Source organism: Macaca mulatta, chromosome 14, assembly GCF_049350105.2.
Source record: "Macaca mulatta isolate MMU2019108-1 chromosome 14, T2T-MMU8v2.0, whole genome shotgun sequence".
In the NCBI taxonomy this organism is placed as follows: domain Eukaryota; kingdom Metazoa; phylum Chordata; class Mammalia; order Primates; family Cercopithecidae; genus Macaca; species Macaca mulatta.
Genome location: NC_133419.1, coordinates 95,251,531 through 95,275,453, shown reverse-complemented (window position 1 = coordinate 95,275,453; position 23,923 = coordinate 95,251,531). Strand labels below are relative to the sequence as shown.

Here is a 23,923-nt window from a genome sequence, read left to right as displayed (position 1 = left end):
TGGCTTGATCTCGGCTCACTGCAAGCGCCGCCTCCCAGATTCAAGCACTTATGCTGCCTCAGCCTGCCAAGTAGCTGGGACTACAGGCGTGTGCCACCATGCCCGGCTAATTTTTGTGTTTTTCATAGAGACGGAGTTTCACCATGTTGGCCAGGCTCATCTCGAACTCCTGACCTCAGGTGATCTGCCCACCTCGGCCTCCCAAAGTGCTGGGATTACAGGCGTGAGCCACCGAGTCCAGCCTAAATGTATTTTTAAAAGTTTGATCTAACTCATAAGAAAAAGAGCTATACTGAAATATTTTTCTCCTATCAGGTTGGCATAGGTCTGTGACTCTCAATCCTGAGTGCACAGTACAGTTACCTAAGAACCTTTAAAAATATGGATGCCCCGTCTCCAGGCCAACTGACTTTTAGAGTCTCTCTAAGTATGTCATGGGCATTGGCATTTCTTAAAAGATCCCCAAGATAATTCCAACATACTGCTAGCATTGAGATCTACTAGCATAGATTTAAGAGCTGGATAATAGACTATGTTAGTGAGGTAGGGGGAAACTGTCCCTCTTGTGCATTGCCATTGCATTATGTGTAAATCTCTATGGTGGGAAATTGGCAGTGCCTATCAAAATTACAAATGCACATACTCTTTGACTTAACAGTTCCCTTCCGGGTATCCCTTTACAGGTTGACTCACAAGGGCAACAAGGTTACTCACTGTACAAGATTACTTTGTACAAGATCACTCCATACAAGATTACTTTGTACAAGATTACTCACTGTAGCATTGTTTATAAAACAAGACTGCACAAAATCTAAATGTCCATTGGTAGGGAACTGCTCAAACACATCGTGGTAATCCATGTAATGGAGTACTGTGTGGCTGACAGAGCAGAAGAAAGGTCTTCATGTACTGATGTGGAATGATTTCTAAAATATGTTGAGTAATAAAAGCAGGATGTACTTTTGTATCATTTATGTAAGGAGGAAGAAAATCTGTTTGTGTGTATAGGTATAGGATCCTTTTGAAAAATGCACTAGGAATTGCTGACATTGTTTGCCTCTGAGAAGGGGAGCTGGATGGCTGGGGGCAGGGGCTGACAGGAGACTTTAATTTGCACAGGTAATAATTGATAGAGCTGGGAGTTTTAATTTACCTCTTTGGGATTCTAAAGTATATGGGTTTTCTTCCCTCCCCCCACTATGAATAAAAACCATATGCTAAGTTTTTAAAATTTTGAAGGCCTATTAACTTTTCATTAATTAGATGTACTACTCATACATACCACAAGCACTGTTTATTATAGTTGGGGTTTCTTTAAAATGTAGTACTTTGAGATATTTTCAAACTAATTGAAATGAATTGTCACCTACGATTTTATTTTTTAAAGCTCTAAGCTAGTGATCATATGCCAATGTACATTATGCAGTTTGCCTATGATTGCATTAATATTTTGGAGGAGAATCTTAGGGAAAACAGCTTTTGTCCCTTGTAGAAATTTTAAATAACTTTTTTTTTTTAAGATTTCCATGGGTGAACTATCAAGATGGCAACCTCAACATTTCAATTCCAGTGTTTAGTATTCATGGCAATCATGACGATCCCACGGGGGTAATTATTGTTTTCTTACGGTTTGTTGGAATTTTGGAAATGATCAGTTTAGTTTGTCTGTGGAGAGCATGCCTCCTCTTTTTCTCTGTGTAGTAGTCAAATTGAGTTAAAAAGTCAAGTTGACTTTTCACATTCATACAAACTTTTATACTGCTTTTTAGATTTTTTTAAAAATCTGGAATAAGAATTAGTGTATGAGCGATGCTTTTATTTCATTAGTGTTGATGTTAACAGTAAGAAGCCAGGAGTAGGAGTGAACACCTAACATTTGTATAGCGCTTTACAGTTTGCCAGCGTTTTTATAACTGTCTTATAAAATCTCACTTTTAGGAAATGATTGTTTCATCAACATCTTTAAATCTAAATTAGATTATCTTAATTTAGATGATCTGTTAATCTAATCTTAATTTAGATGATCTGTTAGATAATCTAATCTTAAATTAGATTATCTGTTTAATATGGAGGTAAGACTAGAGATCCTACCCTCAAAGTATTTTTTCATTTTATCTGGTTATTAATATTATGAATCGCTGATGAGCTATGGTCTTTTTTCCCCAGGCTTTAAGAGGTTTGCTTAATATTACAAAGCTTTTGTCTCATGGCTGATTTTTATTTTTTTGTGGCCAAGACATCCTAAGTTTTGGTGAGATGTTAACCTTGCATTTGGCATGTGATTCCAGTTGCTGTAGGTGATTTGTAGTACAAAAAAATGTAGCAAATACTTTTGTAATTTTGTTTTGAGAAAACACTGTCCTCATCTATGTTTTTGTAAGTAGTATATGGAGTATGCTTTTAACAGGTGATATGATATTCATGTAGATACTTTTACATACACACTAACATTCTTTGAAATTATTTTACGTAGGCAGATGCACTTTGTGCCCTGGACATTTTAAGTTGTGCTGGATTTGTAAATCACTTTGGACGTTCAATGTCCGTGGAGAAGATAGACATTAGTCCAGTTTTGCTTCAAAAAGGAAGCACAAAGATTGCGCTATATGGTTTAGGTAAGACAGTTTTATTTTACTCTTTATGTCCATGTGTGATTCTTCAAACAATTGAGAAGTAAAATTTTGGATATAAGTTTGTATCTGTTTGGAAAAAATGGGGCAAACCTTATTATTTATTGGTGACTATAAAAAATGATGGATGGTTTTGGTAAAAATTTTTGGTGAGAAAATGTCTTTTCATTACTATTTATTATTTTGGGATTTTTTAAGAGTCAGATGTAGAATCCTGAATGTTAGAATTATAGAATAATTAGCACTTTGATATCTTGGAAGTCTTTGAAAGGTCTAATGCTTCACTGTACAATACCGCTAGCTTATAATTTTGTCCAGCTTTCATAACACCTCTGGCAAGTAGAAAAGCATCATGTTTATTTATATTTTAGAGATAAGAAAAGTGAAATCTGGATATTATGTCTGATTCAGCAAGTGATACAGCAGGAAGTGAAATATACTTTTCTAAAAAAAGCTATTAACAGTTGTTTTAATCACTGCAGTGTTATTAGGGATCCTATCTCCAGAAAATTGCCTTTCCTCCTCCATTCACACTAAGGACAGATTTCATTATGCCTCAGTCACCACCAGAAGCACATCTCCCCAGTCATCCATTTTCTCCCAAACTTTTATCTTATCCTGTTCTATTATACCTTCCTTAACTAGACTCTGTCTCTACCCTGCACCTCTCCCTGTCCCCCAACCCTTCATTATAAACTCTAGGAACTCTTTTTATAATTATCAGATTCCTCATTACTATCTCTTCTCTGAATGTTGTCTCTACTTTCTAACCTTCAGTGAAGCCCAGCTGACCCCTGAGGTTCCTGTGTCCCATGCAGTTCTCTTACCCCTGGGCTTTTGGACAAAAGTGGGAATCACTGTTCTCCTTGCTCCACCCACCGCTTCCTTGTCTGCCTGCAAACACCCTGTTCCCTTTAAGCTTCTGCCATCTGGCTAAACTGCATTGCTTTTTCTCTCAGACTTTTTACTACTTACCCACCTTCAATTTTGCCAGTGTTTTCAGTGTTTCAACACTGAAGTAGATTAATCTTCTAATGCCTTGGGCTTTGTGTGCCTTGACTTTTTTTGTCTCCAGTTACATGTTCTGCATTCCACCTTAGCCATTTATTCCATTGGCCACTCCTGTGGAATTCTCCTTGGGAGCTAGGCCACTTCTAACTCCTAGACTTCTACATTGTTGGCTTTCCTTCTGAGACCCTCTCTAATCCGTATATAAAGTAGCAGTGTTGTCCACCCTTTTAATTCGATGGTGTTAATTCTCCATCTTAGCATCCTGGCTTTTTCTCCTTTCATAATATTCAATGTTTGTAACTATTTTGTTGACTTGTTTTTGTTAGTTTCCTTCACTAGATCAAGATGAACTTATGGAATATGAGAATTGTTTGAAAGTCATTGAATTATTTAAAAAGCACAATATATTTTATTTAAAACAATATAAGAATATTGTTTTTAAGTACACTTTTATCATCCCTTTTAATACTTATTTCTGCACATGTTATAATATATATGTTAGATCAAAAGAATATATAATTTATAACAAAGGGATGGTGAAAAATAGTATTACTAGAAGTTTTAATAAGAATTTAAGCATAGGAAACTCACATTTTTATTCTACATTTTGCTGGTTTTGAACATATATATGCCTGAAATGGAAAATTTTTTTTTAATGCAACTAACTACTGTTTATCAAGAACCTGGAACAGGCTGGGTATGGTGGCACCTGCCTGCGATTTCAGCACTTTGGGAGTCCAAGGCAGGTGGATCACTTAAGGTCAGGAGTTCAAGACCAGCCTGTCCAACGTGGCAAAACCCCATCTCTACTAAAAGTGCAAAAATTAGCCAGACGTGGTGGTGCATGCTGCAATCCCAGCAACTCAGGAGGCTGAGGCACGAGAATCACTTGAACCCAGGAGGTGGAGGTTGCAGTGAGCCAAGATCATACCACTGCACTCCAGCCTGGGCAATAGAGCAAGACTCTGTTGAAAAAAACAAAACAAAACCCTGGAACGGCCAGGCATGGTGGCTTATGCCTGTAATCACAGCACTTTGGGAGGCTGAGGCGAGAAGATTGCTTGAACCCAGGAGTTTGAAACCAGCCTAGACAACATAGCAAGACCCTGTCTCAATTAAAAACAAAACAAAAAAAGATAAAAAAAAGAACCTGGAACATATCCATTTATAAATGATTCCAGAATTCAAATGTATCTGCCAACAGTAAAGTGAAATACTTTGAGAAGGACATAATTTAGAAGCAAAATAGATTCATTTTTTAAGCCAAAGTAAGAAAACAATTTAAAAATAATGTAATGTCCATTTCAGGATCCATTCCAGATGAAAGGCTCTATCGAATGTTTGTCAATAAAAAAGTAACAATGTTGAGACCAAAAGAAGATGAGAACTCTTGGTTTAACTTATTTGTGATTCATCAGAACAGGTAAAAGTTTTCTCTGAAAAAGTTTGAGCCAAGTGCTGAGGTTTCCCAGATCTGTTTCTGAACTCACCTATTTCAGTGAAATGCCCTTAATCTTTCAATGTTGTCAGTGGAGGATCAGACAAAATATAGATTTGCTTTGTGTGATTTCATTTTGAAATTGTCTTTAGTATATATTAATACCTGCAAGAATATTTGCAACATACAGATGAGGCATACACCATGAATACTCCTCAATTTAACAAAAAGGTAGAATCTTTTTGTTGGATTATCCATTCCATTATCCCATTCCTTTTCCCTGATCCCACCTGCTTCCCCTTATCCCAAAGGGAAGCATTATTAATTTTGAATTAATTATTTCATTGCTTTTTTTTTTGCTGTTTAATCACATGTATACTCATATTATGCTATATATTTTACAGCCAACTTATTTTCAGCATTACATTACTGAGATTCATCCATTTTGATGCTTAGAAATGTAATTTATTTTTACTGATGTGCACAGTTATGCTTTGCCTCCTGTCAGTGAACAGGAGTTTTTTGCTTTTATAAATCTTGCTGTTATGAACATTCTTATACATGTTTCCTGCTGCATATATGCAAGTGTTCTTCCAGAATATACAAATATAGCTAGATTACCTTTCTTTTGTTAGTAGTTTTAAGAAGTTTAATCTGTTGGCAGGGTATAGGATTGATTGAAAAGAAGACAGACTTGAAGAAGCAAGATTTATTATCTGATCACTGCAGTAAAAATATGAGGTGGTGACGGTGATGGCAATGAAGCAGAAATGGGAGGGACACACCTGAGAAGTTGTAAGGGAAGAACTCAAAGGATTTGGGGCCTGACTATATAATTTATTACAGTTGTCCCTTGGTATCCACGGGGGGTGTTGGGTCCAGGACCTAAAATCCTGGGATGCTGAAATCCCTTGAATAAAATGGTATAGCATTTGCATATAACCTACATATATCCTCCTGTGTACTTTAAATAATCTCTAGATTACTTGTAATACCTGATACAATGTAAATACTGTTTAAATAGTTGTTATACTATATTACTTTAAAAATTTATATTTTTCATTGTTATTTTTTATTGTTTTTTTCCCGAATATTTCAGTCTTTGGTTGGTTGAATCCACGAATCTGCCAATACAGAGGGCCAACTGTATTTATTGAACACATTTATTGAATGCAGGCTACTCTGTGCATTCAGTGAATGCAGACTTATGTTAAATACTCGGTAAAAGAAAGGGTTTAAGAGGCTGACTTGTGTTGTCTTATGTGTGAGTTCTTGAATAAACTGTGAGTTTCAAAGGAGGAGCAGGCCAGAGTTCAGATATGCGTGGTCTTCATATAACTTTGCACCACTGGGATTTGTTCCTTCTCTTCCATAGAGCTTCCCAGGTCTACCACTTTTTTGTACTATGTCAAAGTAGGGATGATGAGTTAAAAGGAAAACTCATAAGTAATTCTAAGAATTTAAGCAAGAATGAAAGGTAGAATGGCAGCATTGGTAAGGGGAATGGGTAGTCACCATATGATGTTGATTTTTCTCATTGCCCCTCTCATCATTTAATTAAGGGGATGTATAACAGGTGTCTCTCCTGTAAAGTTTCCATTTTCTACTTTTCAATTAATAAATATTTTTGGGAAAATACTTTGAGACTATGCAAATATCCCATTTCACCTTAAACTTTTACCCATTAATTTTAGCATCCATGGGTGATCTTATTTCCAATAATTAATACTGTGGTATTTTAATTGTAAGTTTTGATTTCCTTCATTCTTTCTATATTTATTAATGGAATTCTCTGTAAGGAAAATTTGTCCCTTCTTCTCTATTTACTTATTTATTTATGTCATTATGGACTTGAAGATCTAGTACTATCAGTTTTTTAGTTGCTACTGTTCCTCAGATTGTTCCAGCTTTGACCATTGCGTTCTCTTTTATGTTGGCTGCTGTGTCCTTTCAATGTCTCCCCACATGTTTGGGGGGCATGACCTTAGCTTTTTGGTACCTCAAGATGCTCAAGGCTCTTGGCTCTTATAATGGCAAAAATCGTAATTACTTTTGCACCAACCTGATATTTTCCTACCTAGCCCTGGAATCAACCATTTCTCCAAGGTGCTGTGATTCTTTTTGTTGGAGAGTGGTATTCAGAAACCCACAAATGGGTGGTAGGTGTGCTTACTGCTATCAGGACTTGCTCAGCACTGAATAAACAGAGTTATGGAAATAGATATATGTGTGTATAGTAACCCATACATACATACACGTCTATATATGTGCTTAAAAAACCAGTGATAAGTTCAGACTGATTCTAATCCAGCCCTACAAGGTCCATTTTTGTCTTCTCCCTTTCCTTACTTGTGACTTCTTTGTCTAACAGAAGCCTGGATCATATTATAAATGTATATATTTACTTAATTTTTCAATCCTGGTTTAATTATATTTCCAATTCTAGTATAATTTGAAATTATAAAGTAATTTCAAAATTGCTAACTCATATCCCTGTGCAAAACAACTTTCCCAACTAGGTTACAATGTTTATGTAAGTTATTTTAGTCTTTGGCCTTTCTGTATCTAATTGAAACATAATTTTCCAAACTAACTTAGCTCCTTTTCTCCCCACCCCATTCGCTGTGGTTATGTGATTCTTTGGTAATGCTGTTAGATTCATTTGTCACCGTGTGCATTCTTAAGATGCTTCTGCTTTTGTAAGAGTTATTTGAAAAAAAAATAACTCAGATTGAGTAAGAATCTTGAGCCTTCTGCATTTTGCCTTGTTTCCCATTTGTTTCTCTACATCAACTGTTTTTTTCTCTTGTTTCAAAGAAGAAAGAATCTGAATCTGCAGATGACTTGGTCATGCAAAATCTTTCAGCAAGGATATTGTTGATCACTTCTAGGTCACAAACTACAGTCAGCCTACCAGCATCATCCTCCCTTCTTCTAGGAAAGAACCAGCACTCAAGGCACAATGGCATCATTTTGTATTTGGGAATTATTCTGCTTTTCTTTAGTAGTTGTGATAATCTCATACCTTAGATTTATGTTTTTTACATAAAAACTCTCCTGGATGCAAAAGCCTGTGTACTCTTTGATTTTATTTTCTGTCTTTCTGCATTTATTCTACTTAGCCCTTCTGTTTTCCTTGCTGTTCCTTGAATTCATTGAACACATTCCCACTTCAGCACCATCTGCTCTTCTACTGCTTAGGACTTCCTTTCTCTGCGTATTGATGCTTCATTTCAGTTCTGTGCTCGTTTGACGCTAGTCAGAGAGGACTTTCCTGACTACCCTGTATATGTAGAGAGGAGTATGCCACTTCTATGTCACTTTTCCCTTTATTTTTCTTTATAGCACCTATCACTAACTGACAAGTTATGCGTGTGCATACATACACACACGCATATACATATTGTATTACACATTGAGTATCCCTTATCTGAAATGCTTGGGACCAGAAGTGTTTTAAGATTTTGGAATATTTGCACATATGTTGGGGATGGAACCCAAGTCTAAATATGAAATTTGTTTACATTTTTTATATATCTTACACACGTGGCCTTAAGTTAATTTTATACATGTTTTAAAATAATTTTGTGCATGAAACAAAGTTTGTGTGAAGTATCTATGTGTGGAATTTACCATTTGTGGTACCATGTTGGCACTTAAAATATTTTGGATTTTGGATTTTCAGATTAGGGACTCAACCTGTATTGCTTGTTCCCACAGTGGAACAAGGACTTTGTTCACTGCTGTGTCTTCCATATCTGGAGAAGCCTGGGACATCTGACATAAAGTAGACAGTGTTTGGGTAACAGTATTTGTTGGGTGAATGAAAGAATATTGGGTTGGATTAAATGAATGCTCGGGGTTAAAGTATGTGAACACTTTTACTTGAATCTTCAATGATGTAAGTTAATATTAGGGGAAACTATTCCTTCTTGTCTTCTCTCACCTTGCATTTCATGTATCTTTAAATAATAACTGATATATTTATAAGACCATAGTTTGCAAATCACTTATTTAATATTTGATATTAAAAACTCTTAGCATTTATGTGAGATTGACAGTTTTACTCCCATTATATTTATTAGTAAAAAAATAATGTTAAGAAATTACTGGACATATTTATACTTAATTTACTTTCATTTTCTGTATGTTTTCTCTAGTGTATAGTTAGACTGATTTATAGATTTCTACTATTGATAGAGTTCATGCTTTTCTGATTGACCAAAGGGGAAATCCTTCCTATGTGAAACCTTTCATGTTCTTCCTCCAAATGTAGAATTGACTGCTTTCTCTTTTAGGGTTTCTACTTGTCTGTGTCCTATAAGTTTGTAAAGCTCTCAAGGTCAGGAATTAGTATTGATGATCTTTACATTCCCAATCCTGTGCACACTTTCTGGTACATAGAAGGATGCAATAAAATCTTCAGTGAATGGAGAAAGAAAGATCTGTGTAGACTTCATTAATATGAAATTTTTCTAATCAAATTTGTATTTTTCAAAATCTTGATACAGGAGTAAACATGGAAGTACTAACTTCATTCCAGAACAATTTTTGGATGACTTCATTGATCTTGTTATCTGGGGCCATGAACATGAGTGTAAAATAGCTCCAACCAAAAATGAACAACAGCTGTTTTATATCTCACAACCGGGAAGCTCAGTGGTTACTTCCCTTTCCCCAGGAGAAGCTGTAAAGAAGTGAGTGATTGTTATATATTTTGAGCCAATTTTTAAGAAATATTTGGTATAATAACTAATCATCTGATAGGTTTAAGGCCTATGTTAAGGTTACCGCTAACTGGCAGTATTGTAATTTATATGATAGATTTATTTTTGAAAATTGATCCTCCTATGTAGTCTTATTGTTTTTCCAGATTTTAAGCCATTTTCAAAAAGAGAGCATCCAGTTGGTGTTATTTTGCTGCTCATTAGGCAAATTCAAGATGCACATTTTTATTATATTTCAAGTTAGATGCTTTAGGTTGATGATTACCAATTTCACAAAGTTCATTTATAAAAAATTCTAAAACCAATTAATTGAAAATTTTCTGATTATAAGTGCAATATCGTGTATCTCATTTTAAAAACATTTTTGGGGCAATAATGTGATTTTAAGAAGTAGTTAACAGTGATTAAACTCAATTTTTATCATGGGCTTTATCCTTTGAATCACTTGTTCTGATTGTTATAATAGGGTTAAGGAATATGGTAGTAGAATCTATGTTCATTGGTTTTTTTTCTTCATGAGTCCACTGCAAAATCATTTTGTCTATATGTGTACATGTATGTACATATACATAGGTATATAGATGTAATACTATAGTCTACATATGCTACCATCATAGTCCTGATATCATTTTATTATACTTATTATGTCTGTCTTTCCTTATAAGACTGACCAGACAGGAATAATAATGGATGAGTTGATTTTACTCTGGGGAAGGAAAATGTCTACCATCTTTTCCTGTGATGATAACATTAAGGTTAAATTAGCAGAAACATTTATTTTTAAGAGTATTAGTTTATGAAGAAACATTTTGTAGAAACTAAGAAATATGGAAGCTTTCACATGCACGTTTTCTTGAGGAAATTTACACTGTGACGTGGTGTTCATTTCTCTCCATTTCAGGCACGTTGGTTTGCTGCGTATTAAAGGGAGGAAGATGAATATGCAGAAAATTCCTCTTCACACAGTGCGGCAGTTTTTCATGGAGGATATTGTTCTGGCTAATCATCCAGATATTTTTAACCCAGATAATCCTAAAGTAACCCAAGCCATACAAAGCTTCTGTTTGGAGAAGGTAATTCTTTTTGATAAAGTCAATGAGATCTACTTTAGTTGAAGAATTATTCACCTTCAATTAAGTAATTTAATAGAGTAGAGGGAAGCCTTTATGTTGATTACATTCTCCTGAAGCCTGTAAGGACACTGTTCTTCAGTGAATGTGTTTAATTGTGTCCAAGATTTTTTTTTAAGTCATTGAGGGAGGAATACTGGATGTTAAAAAAACCTTTAATTAAATCTCTCTCCTGGTTTCTTTCTTCCTTTTCAAAAACATAATACATAATCTTTTCTCCTTTTTAATCCCAATTTGATGATTTGTTCATTTTATTTATGAAAGCAGGCAGCAACTTTGATTGAGGAATGAGGGACTATCATGTGTGGGAAAAGCCTTAGCTTCTAATAATCTGTATTAGGCGTCCCTTTCGCCCTGAAAACTACCCCAAATAAAATGTGAAAAATGTGTTTGCTGTCCACCCTATTGCTGCAACGCAAGTCCCAAACCTCCCTCTCTGTGCACATTGCCACCCCTAAATCTCTGTAGAAAATTTCAGCCATTACTGAGGTTGGGTGGATTAATGCATTTCATAATATGTGGGTTGACAGCTTAATTAGCATCACTTGCTGACACTCAGTTCTTACTCTGTGTCAGCTGTCCTACTATGTTTTATTTTCATGAAAAATCATGTAATATAGTAACAATGATAATAATTATGACCAGTGATACCGATTTACTGTATGTGATGTGCACTGTTGACAGCATTTAATCTAGCAGCCAACAATGCTGTATGTGAGTAGATTCTACCATCTGTAGTTTAGAAGAACTGAATCTTAGATAAGGTAATTCATTCAGTGTCACAGCTTTTTGAGCAATGTGTAACTCACGTAACTAAAAGTGTGCTTGTTTCAAGATGATTGACTCCAGAAACTCAAACGTAGGTTAAGATTCTGGCATCCCTAAATCCAATCTCTCAAGGCAAAGAGATAGAAAATGCATTACTTGCTTTTGCATTGATTGATCCAGGCCTGAGTCATGTGCCCTTCCCTGGAGTCAGCCCTGCGTTTTTCAACCTTGGCTTAGTTGACATTTTGTACTAATAATTCTTTATTGTGGGAGGCAGTTCTGTGCACTCTCGGATGTTTAGCAGTATTCTCCCTGATTTGTACCCACTAGATGCCAGTAGTACCCCTTCTAACTGGTCGTGACAATCAATGTTTACTGACCTTGCCAAATGTCCTTAGAGAAGCAAAATCACCTCTGATTGAGGTCCACTGTATGAACTTCACCTAAATCCTGTGGGCTTTGGTGACATGAATCCAGGGAGGAAAGTAGATGCTGGTGACGTTAAAGTAATAGAGGTTCATTTTAAACACCAGGTGTGCACATAACTTTCTGTTGTCGCTGTATTTTATGTACCTTTCTATTATTGTACTTAGTTAAGTTATATTATTATTTATAAGCATGTGAGTCTCTTCTGAACTCTTTGAGGACAGGGCCCATGTCTTACTTTTCTGTCTCAGCACTTGTCCTAGTACCTGGCAAAAAGATGCTCTATAAATGCTTGTTGGATTGAAATAATTGACCTAGGAGATCATGTTCTTATAGATTTTCTATGTGCTGTCTGATATGGTAGTCACTAGCACATGTGGCTGTTTATATATAATTAATCACATTTAAATTTAAAATTCAGTTTCTCACTTGTACTAGCCACATTTCAAGTAGTCTATATCCACATGTGGTTTTGGCAGCCGTGTTGAATATGCACATATAAAAAATTGAATGTGCACACATAAAAACATTACAGAAAGTTCTGTTGGACTTCATTGTTACAGACAGTTTAAAGGACAAGATTATAAAATCTTAGATGTGAAAGAAATCTGAGTACAGAAACACTTGTTCTGTATTGTTCTTGAGATCAGAACCAAGTTATAAGAAGGCAGTTTTTGTTCCAACACAAGAACTTTCTGAGAACTAGAATTGTTCAACTATGAAGTTGGCCATCTGAAGATATCTAATCACTATGCACACAACCATTTATGAAAAGAATCTAATACTGTCTCCTTGTAACTTGGTTTTCCCCTTAAGAACAATATAGAACAAGTGCTTTTGTCTTCAGATCTCTTTCAAGTCTAAAATGTTATAATCTTGTCCTCTCAGAGTATGAGACAACTCCAATATTTGAAAACATCAGTCTTATTTTCTTTTACCTTGAACTCTTCCAAGATAAATAATCCAAAGTCCTTGCTTATAGATCCCTAAGTCTTCTGGTGAGTCTCCCATGGATCATATGACTGCAAAAACTAGACTTACTTGGTTTTAAGTTGGTAAGATGAGGAAAGCCTTATTGAAACATGAGTAGAAAATTGAAACATGAGTAGTAATATTTTAAATTTTATTCTAAAAGAATTACTTTAGAGATTGAAAAATTATAAAGAACTTTCATGAAAGTAAAACATTAAGGAATAGTATTAAAGGAGCATTACAAGAAGGTATATTTGAAAAGGTGTCATAAAGATGATTATGTAGTTCAGGAAAATTCCTGTGGTAATAAGCTGCTATTCAACCAAGCTAAACTCAATTTACTATTTTATTTTTTAATCTTTTTAAAATTTTTGAGATTGAAGAAATGCTTGAAAATGCTGAACGGGAACGTCTGGGTAATTCTCGCCAGCCAGAGAAGCCTCTTGTACGACTGCGAGTAAGTCCTATTTATACAGATTGAGTATTATTAATTTTCAAAGCATAGTAATGTACAGTTTACATGGTTTCTTTGAAAAGTAGTGAGGAGAATGCTCATAGTAATCAGAAGAGCAATCACCATTGGAGGCAAAAACAAAGGTATAAGGATTTGAGTTAATCACAGTTTAAGTGATAGGTTTGGTTACTTTTCTCATTTTCTAAATAATTTGTTGTTATATTTAATAGATTGGCTGAGCTCTCTGACTTCATCTTTAACTACCTCCTCTACTCACTTCATTCCAGACACCTTGGCCTTCTCGCAGTTTCTTGGGCATGTGGCATGTGCTCTTATCTCCCTTTAGTCTGCTTCCGTGTCACCTCACTGAGGCCCTACCATCAAGATTGCAGCCCCTACCTTCTCTCCTGAGTGAAATCAGGAGAGTGGGAAGACACTTCCCACTTCCACTGAGTGAAATCAGTGCTCCTGATTTCACTCACTTTCTTCTGCTTCCTCTTCTTATTTTTTTTTCCCCATAACACATCCTTCTAATCTATGTATAGTTTATTTATTTTGGTTATTGTTAGGATTGTTTCCTGTGCCTATAAATCTGCTTATCTTTTCTATCGTGTTATAAACAAAGAAACAACAACAGACCTGTTCTTTACCACTATGCTTTTCCCTTTTCCTAACTCCTACCCCATGTTGCTTACTCTTTTTCAAAGCAAAATTATATGACCTATATCTCTCATCTAACTTTCTCTTCTTCAGTTCACTATAACCAAGGCTCTGACTTCACCATATCCAGTGGAAAAGATGACCTTTAATTGTTAAATCCAATAGATCATGTCTCATCCTGCTGAATTACCTTTGGACATTCTCTGAGTTATCTGTATCCCTCCCATCTCATAGTTAGCTGTCTTTTCAGTGTAGGCATACAGCTTTAATGACCACCAGTAGAGTGATGACTTCAAAATCTTCATGTAGACCTCCTTGTTGTTCTATACCTCCGGGCCCCTGAGGCCTGGTACCGAGGAGTATAGTCTTTAAACCAGCAATGTTGTTGTCACCTGGGAAATTGTTAAAAATGCAGAGTCTCAGACCCTGCATCAGAACCCACTGTATTTTAACAAAAATCTCCAAGAAATGTATAGGTTCATTAAAATTTGAGAAGTCCTGGGATGTAGACTGTGGAGGTCAAGAGTATAGTCTAGAGCCAGACTTCCTGAGCTTCATTCTGGCCCAGCCACTAGTTGTATGACCTTGAGCAACTGCATCTCTTATCCCTTGGTTTGTATTAGGTTGGTGCAAAAGTATTTGCGGGTTTTGTCATTGAAAGTAATGGCAAAAACTGCAATTACTTCTGCACCAACCTAATGCTTCATAGGTTTATGAGATCTAAATGGATTAAGTAGTGTCTGGTGCACAGTAGGTAATCTGGTCCTGTTTCTTTATCCCACTGTTGCTGGCATAGTGAAGCCCTTATTAACACTTCCTGGCCTATTGCTGCAGCCTCCTACCAGGACTCTGCCTCCAGTTTCCTTCTGTCTCCAAACTAATGCCAAAATGATCTTTGTAAAACACAGTTTTGCATGTCTTTTCTGCTAAAAATAACATAATTGTTCCCTAGCACTAACAGGAAAAAGTCTAAACTTTTTTAGGTTAGCATTCAGGGGTCTACATGATCTGATGTAAACCAAACATTTCAGCTCCTCCTTTTCCTTCCATCACATCCAAAGCTCGTCTCAGTGGACCAAAAGCTACTGTTCCCTGGGCACAGTGGAGTTTATTTCACCAGAACCGTTGTCCATGTTGATCCTGCTGCATGAGACACACTTCCCTTCTCCTTTCTCTATATCTTCTTCAGCACTCACCTAAAGCTTCCCTCTTCAAAGAAGCCTTTCTTGACCTCCCCACAGAGAACATGCTTCTTCCTTTGTGTCCTCATTCAACTTTGTTCATACCTTTTATAGCACCACTCACTCACATTCTGCTTCCAATGATCTGTTTACATGTTTGTCTTCCCAGTCAGTTTGTAAATTTCTTGGCAGCCAGGATTGTATTTATTTATGGTTGTATCCCTGGCCCTGAACAGCATACCTAGAACGTTGAGGAAATCCAATAAAATTTGTTAATGACCAAACATTTATAAATGAGAAGTCTGAAGGGGAGACCTAATAGCTTTAGCATTTAGTATTTTCTTTTTTATAACATGGTAGCTGTAGAGATGATCTGAGTAAGGCTGGGCATGGTGGCTCATGCCTGTAATCCCAGCACTTTGGGAGGCCGAGGTGGCTGAATCATCTGAGGTCAGGAGTTCGAGACCAGCCTGAGCAACATGGCGAAACCCCATCTCTACTTAAAATACAAAAATTAGCCAGGTATGGTGGCGCATGCCTGTAATCCCAACTACTTGGGAGGCTGAAGCATGAGAATCGCTTGAACCTGGGAGGCAGAGGTTGCAGGAAGCTGAGATTGTGCCACTGCACTCCAGCATGGGTGACAGAGAGAGACTCCATCTCAAAAAAAAAAAAAAAAAAAAGAATGGTTTGGGTCATATAAAAATAATTACTTTAAGGGAATCACATAGTTCTTTTCATTATGGCAGACGATCCCAATTTTCTCATCTGTGTCTGCCTAACAGCATTAGAACTAACCAGACTTTAATAGAAAATTGGCATTTCTTTTCCTAAGCACAATAAATTACGAATTCATTCATAAAACAGCACATACTGTCATATAAGTAATATTACAAAACTGCATTGTAGTGACCAAAAGACATTCGTGAATTCATTGACTAAATCCTGTTGAGTACCTGCTATTATGGATGCTACAGGATACAGGGATGATAAAACAGATGAGGTTTTGAATTCGTTGAGCTTATAGGAGATAGAGATGTGAAGAGAGACATAATACACAAATATCAAATAAATGAACAAAAAACGTTAGCGATAGTGATGATGAGTGAAAGCAGGAGCGCTTCAGTTAGGGAGCAGTCTGGATAAGCTGTGAGGTGGTGCAGTGCTGGTCCCCAGAGCGTGCTTTGGGAACAGCTAGTTTAGAAGAACATATCTCTGAGAAAGAAAGGTGATATTTGTCTTTGTAAAGGTCTGTTGACTACTACAGACTTCTGTAGAAAGAGCCTACCTTGAGAAAAGTTCTCAGTTTCAGTGAGATACCATGTTTTGGAGGTAGTCATTTCTCAAGGCTCACAGATTTGATTCTTTATTACCTGGATTTTCCTAGCATTCGTCATTACTGTGAGGCACATCTCTAAGATGATAGACCAATTTACTAATGTATCTAGGGCTAGTATTTTATTTTGGTGTGTGTTTGTTTGTTTGTTTTAAAAGTTCAGAGAATTGTTTAGAAATTCTGTCTCCTTTTCAGATGGTTTGCCCGGTAGGTACCTAGACTATTAGTGTTATCAGGGGGAGATGTAATTCTGCATTGTGGAAATTATTGCAATACCTTGATTCTGTCGAACAAAGTATTTTGCTTATGCTTATAAACTTTTCAAACATTAGTTTCTCAATAGGATAAATGATATAGCTCCACCATGAGCTACTGTAGAAAGTTAATTCATAAATTTGAAAGTATCAAGCATAAACACTGAATACTGAAGGATTAGTATGTATTTTTAAAATTGGCAAATTGTTGTTTCCTAGCCTTCATAGATTATTCTGTGTTTTCAGGTGGACTATAGTGGAGGTTTTGAACCTTTCAGTGTTCTTCGCTTTAGCCAGAAATTTGTGGATCGGGTAGCTAATCCAAAAGACATTATCCATTTTTTCAGGCATAGAGAACAAAAGGAAAAAACAGGTAAGCTAGTTATTTTTACAAGTTAAAAAAAAATGTTCTTATAGGATTTGTGAATGAATCTTTAGGAAAATCTGTATCACAGTAATGGAAGATGTTTTAATATGATCGTAATGTCTTAAATTGACAGTTGGAATAATTCTCTTGTCTTCTGAAAATTAGATAGCAATCTTTTTTTATTATACTTTTAAGTTCTAGGGTGCATGTGCACAATGTGCAGGTTTGTTACATATGTATACATGTGCCATGTTGGTGTGCTGCACCCATTAACTCGTCATTTACATTAGGTATTTCTCTGAATGCTATCCCTCCCCGCTTCCCCAACCCCACGACAGGCCCCGGTGTGTGATGTTCCCCACCCTGTGTCCAAGTGTTCTCATTGTTCAATTCCCACCTATGAGTGAGAACATGCAGTGTTTGATTTTCTGTCCTTGCGATAGTTTGCTCAGAATGATGGTTTCCAGCTTCATCCATGTCCCTACAAAGGACATGAACTCATCCTTTTTTATGGCTGCATAGTATTGCATGGTGTATGTGTGCCAATTTTCTTAATCCAGTCTATCATTGATGGACATTTGGGTTGGTTCCTAGTCTTTGCTATTGTGAATAGTGCCGCAGTAAACATACATGTGCATGTGTCTTTATAGTAGCATGATTTATAATCCTTTGGGTATATACCCAGTAATGGGATGGCTGGGTCAAATGGTATTTCTAGTTCTAGATCCTTGGAGAATCGCCACACTGTCTTCCACGATGGTTGAACTAGTTTACAGTCCCGCCAACAGTGTAAAAGTGTTCCTATTTCTCCACATCCTCTCCAGCACCTGCTGTTTCCTCACTTTTTAATGATCACCATTCTCACTGGTGTGAGATGGTATCTCATTTTGGTATTGATTTGTATTTCTCTGATGGCCAGTGATGATAAGCATTTTTTCATGTGTCTGTTGGCTGCATAAATGTCTTCTTTTGAGAAGTGTCTGTTCATATCCTTCACCCACTTTTTGATGGGGTTTTTAAAATTTTTTCTTGTAAATTTGTTTAAGTTTTTTGTAGATTCTGGATATTAGCCCTTTGTCAGATGGGTAGATTACAAAAATTTTCTCCCATTCTGTAGGTTTCCTGTTCACTCTGATGGTAGTTTCTTTTGCTGTGCAGAAGCTCTTTAGTTTAATTAGATCCCATTTGTCAATTTTGGCTTTTGTTGCCATTGCTTTTGGTGTTTTAGTCATGAAGTCCTTGCTCATGCCTATGTCCTGAATGGTATTGCCTAGGTTTTCTTCTAGGGTTTTTATGGTTTGAGGTCTAACATTTAAGTCTTTAATCCATCTTGAATTAATTTTTGTATAAGGTGTAAGGAAGGGATCCAGTTTCAGCTTTCTACATATATCTAGCCAGTTTTCCCAGCACCATTTATTAAATAGGGAATCTTTTCCCTATTACTTGTTTTTGTCAGGTTTGTCAAAGATCAGATGGTTGTAGATTTGTGTTGTTATTTCTGAGGGCTCTGTTCTGTTCAATTGGTCTGTGTCTCTGTTTTGGTACCAGTACCATGCTGATTTGGTTACTGTACCTTGTAGTGTAGTTTTAAGTCAGGTAGCATGATGCCTCCAGCTTTGTTCTTTTTGCTTAGGATTGTCTTGGCAATGCGGGCTCTTTTTTGGTTCCATATGAACTTTAAAGTAGTTTTTTCCAATTCTGTGAAGAAAGTCATTGGTAGCTTGATGGGGATGGCACTGAATGTATAAATTACCTTTGGCAGTAGGGCCATTTTCACGATATTATTCTTCCTATCCATGAGCATGGAATGTTCTTCCATTTGTTTGCGTCCTCTTTTATTTCGTTGAGCAGTGGTTTGTAGTTCTCCTCGAAGAGGTCCTTCACATCCCTTGTAAGTTGTATTCCTAGGTATTTTATTCTTTTTGTAGCAATTGTGAATGGGAGTTCATTTATGATTTGACTCTCTGTTTGTCTGTTATTGGTGTAGGAATGCTGTAATTTTTGCACATTGATTTTGTTTTTATTTTTATTTATTTATTTTTTTTGAGACAGAGTCTCGCTCTGTCACCCAGGCTAGAGTACAGTGGTAGGGGCTTGGCTCACTGCAAGCTCCTCCTCCCGGGTTCACGCCATTCTCCTGCCTCAGCCTACCTAGTAGCTGGGACTACCGGCACCCACCACCACGCCCGGCTAATTTTTTGTGTTTTTAGTAGAGACGGGGTTTCACCGTGTTATCTAGGATGGTCTCGATCTCCTGACTTTGTGATCTGCCCACCTCAGCCTCCCAAAGTGCTGGGATTACAGGCGTGAGCCACTGCGCCTGGTCTGCACAGGGATTTTGTATCCTGAGACTTTATTAAAGTTGCTTATCGGCTTAAGGAGATTTTGAGCTGAGATGATGGGATTTTCTAAATATACAATCATGTCATCTGCAAACAGGGACAATTTGACTTCCTCTCTTTCTAATTGAATACTGTTTATTTCTTTTTCCTGCCTGATTGCCCTGGCCAAAACTTCCAACACTATGTTGAATAGGAGTGGTGAGAGAGGGCATCCCTGTCTTGTGCCAGTTTTCAAAGGGAATGCTTCCAGTTTTTGTCCATTTAGTATGATATTGGCTGTGGGTTTGCCATAAATAGCTCTTATTATTTTGAGATACATCCCATCAATACCTAGTTTATTGAGAGTTTTTAGCATGAAGGGCTGTTGAATTTTGTCAAAGGCCTTTTCTGTGTGTATTGAGATAATCATGTGGTTTTTGTCTTTGGTTCTGTTTATATGATGGATTACGTTTATTGATTTGCGTATGTTGAACCAGCCTTGCATCCCAGGCATGAAGCCAAGTTCATCTTGGTGGATAAGTTTTTTGATGTGCTGCTGCATTTTGTTTGCCAGTATTTTACTGAGGATTTTTGCATCAATGTTCATCAGGGATATTGGTCTGAAATTCCCTTTTTTTGTTGTGTCTCTGCCAAGCTTTGATATCAGGATGATGCTGGTCTCATAAAATAAGGTAGGGAGGATTCCCTCTTTTTCTGTTGATTGGAATAGTTTCAGAAGGAATGGTACCAGCTCCTCTTTGTACTTGTGGTAGCCTTCAGCTGTGAATCCATGTGGTCCTGGACTTTTTTTGGTTGGTAGGCGATTAATTATTGCCTCAATTTCAGAGCCTATTATTGGTCTATTCGGAGATTCAACTTCTTCCTGGTTTAGTTTTGGGAGGGTGTATGTGTCCAGGAATTTATCCATTTCTTCTAGATTTTCTAGTTTATTTACGTACAGGTGTTTATAGTATTCTCTGATGGTAGTTTCTATTTCTGTGTAATCGGTGGTGATACCCCTTTATCATTTTTTATTGCGTCTATTTGATTCTTCTCTCTTTTCTTCTTTATTAGTCTTGCTAATTGTCTATCAAGTTTGTTGATCTTTTTAAAAAACCAGCTCCTGGATTCATTGATTTTTTTGAAGGGTTTTTTTGTGTTTTTATCTCCTTCAGTTCTGCTCAGATCTCAGTTATTTCTTGCCTTCTGCTGACTTTTGAATGTGTTTTCTCTTGCTTCTCTAGTTCTTTTAATTGTGATGTTAGGTTGTTGATTTTAGATCTTTCCTGCCTTCTCTTGTGGGCATTTAATGCTATAAATTTCCCTCTACAGACTGCTTTAAATGTGTCCCAGAGATTCTGATATGTTGTGTCTTTCTTCTCATTCGTTTCAAAGGATATCTTTATTTCTGCCTTCATTTCGTTATTTACCCATAGTCATTCAGGAGCAGGTTGTTCAGTTTCCATGTAGTGGAGCGGTTTTGAGTGAGTTTCTTAATCCTGAGTTCTAGTTTGATTGCACTGTGATCTCAGAGACAGTTTGTTGTGATTTCTCTTCTTTTCCGTTTGCTGAGGAGTGCTTTATTTCCAACTATGTGATCAATTTTGGAATAAGTGTGATGTGGTGCTGAGAAGAATGTATATTCTGTTGATCTGTGGTGGAGAGTTCCGTAGATGTCTATTAGGTCCGCTTGGTGCAGAGCTGAGTTCACATCCAGGATATCCTTGTTATCCTTCTGTCTCGTTGATGTGTCTAATGTTGACAGTGGGGTGTTAAAGTCTCCCATTATTATTGTGTGGGAGTCTAAGTCTCTTTGTAGGTCTCTAAGGACTTGCCTTATGAATCTAGGTGCTCCTGTATCGGTGCATATATATCACTGATACCCTTTCTTCCACTTGATCGAATCGGCTACTGAAGCTTGCACATGTGTCACATAGTTCTCGTGCCATGGTTTTCAGCTCCATCAGGTCATTTAAATTTTTCTCTACGCTGTTTATTCTAGTTAACCATTCATCTAATCTTTTTTCAAGGTTTTTAGCTTCCTTGTGATGGGTTCGAACATCCTCCTTTAGCTCGGAGAAGTTTGTTATTACCGACCTTCTGAAGCCTACTTCTGTCAACTCGTCAAAATCATTCTCCGTCTTGCTTTGTTCTGTTGCTGGCAAAGAGCTGTGATCCTTTGGAGGAGAAGAGGCGCTCTGATTTTTAGAACTTTCAGCTTTTCTGCTCTGGTTTCTCCCCATCTTTGTGGTTTTGTGTACCTTTGGTCTTTGAAGATGGTGACCTACAGATGGGTTTTGGTGTGGATGTCCTTTTTGTTGATGTTGATACTATTCATTTCTGTTTGTTAGTTTTTCTTCTTACAGTCAGCTGCAGGTCTGTGGAGTTTGTTGGAGGTTCACTCCAGACCCTGTTTGCCTGGGTATCACCAGCAGAGGCTGCAGAGCAGTGAATACTCCAGAACAGCAAATGTTGCTGCCTGATCCTTCCTCTGGAAACTTCATCTCAGAGGGGCACCCAGATGTATGACGTGTCAAAGGGCTCCTACTGGCAGGTGTCTCACGTTAGGCTACACGGGGGTCAGGAACCCACTTGAGGAGGCAGTCTGTCCATTCTCAGAGCTCAGACTCCATGCTGGGGGAACCACTGCTCTCTTCAGAGCTGTCAGACAGGGACTTTCAAGTCTGCAGAAGTTTCTGCTGTCTTTTGTTAAGCTATGCCCTGCCCCTAGAGGTGGAGTCTACAGAGGCAGGCAGGCCTCCTTGAGCTGCGGTGGGCTCCACCCAGTTCGAGCTTCCAGGCTGCTTTGTTTACCTACTCAAGCCTCAGCAATGGTGGACACTCCTCCCCAAGGCCACTGTACTAGCAGTGAGCAAGGCTCAGCGGGTGTGGGAGCAGCAGAGCCAGGCGCAGGATATAATTTCCTGGTGTGCCATTTGCTAAGACAGTTGGAAAAGTACAGTATTAGGGTGGAAGTGTCCCGATTTTCCAGGTACCGTCTGTCACCGCTTCCCTTGGCTAGGAAAGGGCTAGATAGTCATAATTTTTCAACCTGTGGATATCAAAAAAGAAATGGAAGACTTTCTCTGAAAACTTTTTTTTTTTAAAGAGGTCTATTGTTGTTTCTTTGTTTATAACATGATAGAAAGGATAAGCAGATTTATAGGCATAGGAAACAATCCTAATAATAACCAAAACAAATAAACTGTACATAGATTAGAAGGATGTGTTGATTCAAATGACAGCTGCATTTGATACCTATACATGATTTTCTGCCTTCTTTGAAAAGAATTAATTGCTTTTTCTCTATGTGTTATATTCTCGAGAGCACTTACCACCTTGTATTATAGTCATTTTTCTTATGGGCAGGGATCCTATGTTTTTACATGTAGACATTTAACATGCATTTACCTGACAAGGGTTATTGACAGAGCAAATACTGGACTCTGTGCTTCCTAACTTCCTACCGAGTGCTCTTTCTAGTCTGTGCCTACTGTTTTTGAGACAATCATCTTGCTTAGTAATGCAGCAGAAGTGCATTAAACATACTTCCCCTTTGTCTCACAGGATGTTAAAAAGATATGTGCTCAAGGGCTGAGATTTAATTAAATTAATAATTTTAGCTGTTAGAGACATTCTTAAGTGAAAATGGTGTTGTGTATTGAGCTATGAGTACATGGTCGTGTCTACTGTTCATAGTAGAGTTTTATGCTACTACCTTGACCCATCACAAGGCACTAGCAGTACCCACGATTGCTTTTTGCATCATCAGTGTAGCAATGATGGCAGGTGGCAAAAAGGCAAATAACATCTTAGGATTATTATGAAAGTATTTTTGACGTTATTACTTCCTGAATGGGTCTTGAGGACCTCCAGAAGTCTGTGCTTCACCCAGTGAGAACAGCTACAAGACACCTATCTTGGAGGTATGGACAAGAAATACTGACTGTGGAGAAAAGACTGTGGCTATTAACAAAAATGGCTTGTTTTGCCTCAAAATTTACCATGTTGAGCAAGCTGGCAGTTGATAAAGTTTGGCCTTACCTTCTCCACTGACAACTGCAATGAGTATGGGCACTTTAACATTATGATAGAAGCTATTTTTTGATATACTTCTTTTTTTCTAGGAGAAGAGATAAACTTTGGGAAGCTTATCACAAAACCTTCAGAAGGAACAACTTTAAGGGTAGAAGATCTTGTAAAACAGTATTTTCAAACTGCAGAGAAGGTAATTTCTTACAGTTCACA

General features: G+C 37.2%; 1 protein-coding gene across 7 annotated transcripts in view; it reads left to right on the top strand.

Annotated features, from left to right (window-relative positions):
• MRE11 (MRE11 homolog, double strand break repair nuclease) overlaps nt 1–23,923 on the top strand; it is a 78,028-nt gene that overhangs the window by 13,287 nt on the left and 40,818 nt on the right. For all 7 annotated transcript variants that reach the window (XR_013404262.1, XR_003722726.2, XM_077964214.1 and 4 more), the window contains exons 5-12: nt 1,521–1,608; nt 2,474–2,615; nt 4,950–5,064; nt 9,591–9,776; nt 10,708–10,879; nt 13,479–13,559; nt 17,234–17,360; nt 23,803–23,903. Coding sequence is in view for 5 of the 7 variants with exons in the window: in XM_077964214.1 (XP_077820340.1) it covers nt 1,521–1,608; nt 2,474–2,615; nt 4,950–5,064; nt 9,591–9,776; nt 10,708–10,879; nt 13,479–13,559; nt 17,234–17,360; nt 23,803–23,903 (1,012 nt within the window). In the remaining 2 variants the exon portion in view is untranslated. The remainder of the gene's footprint in view (nt 1–1,520; nt 1,609–2,473; nt 2,616–4,949; nt 5,065–9,590; nt 9,777–10,707; nt 10,880–13,478; nt 13,560–17,233; nt 17,361–23,802; nt 23,904–23,923) is intronic.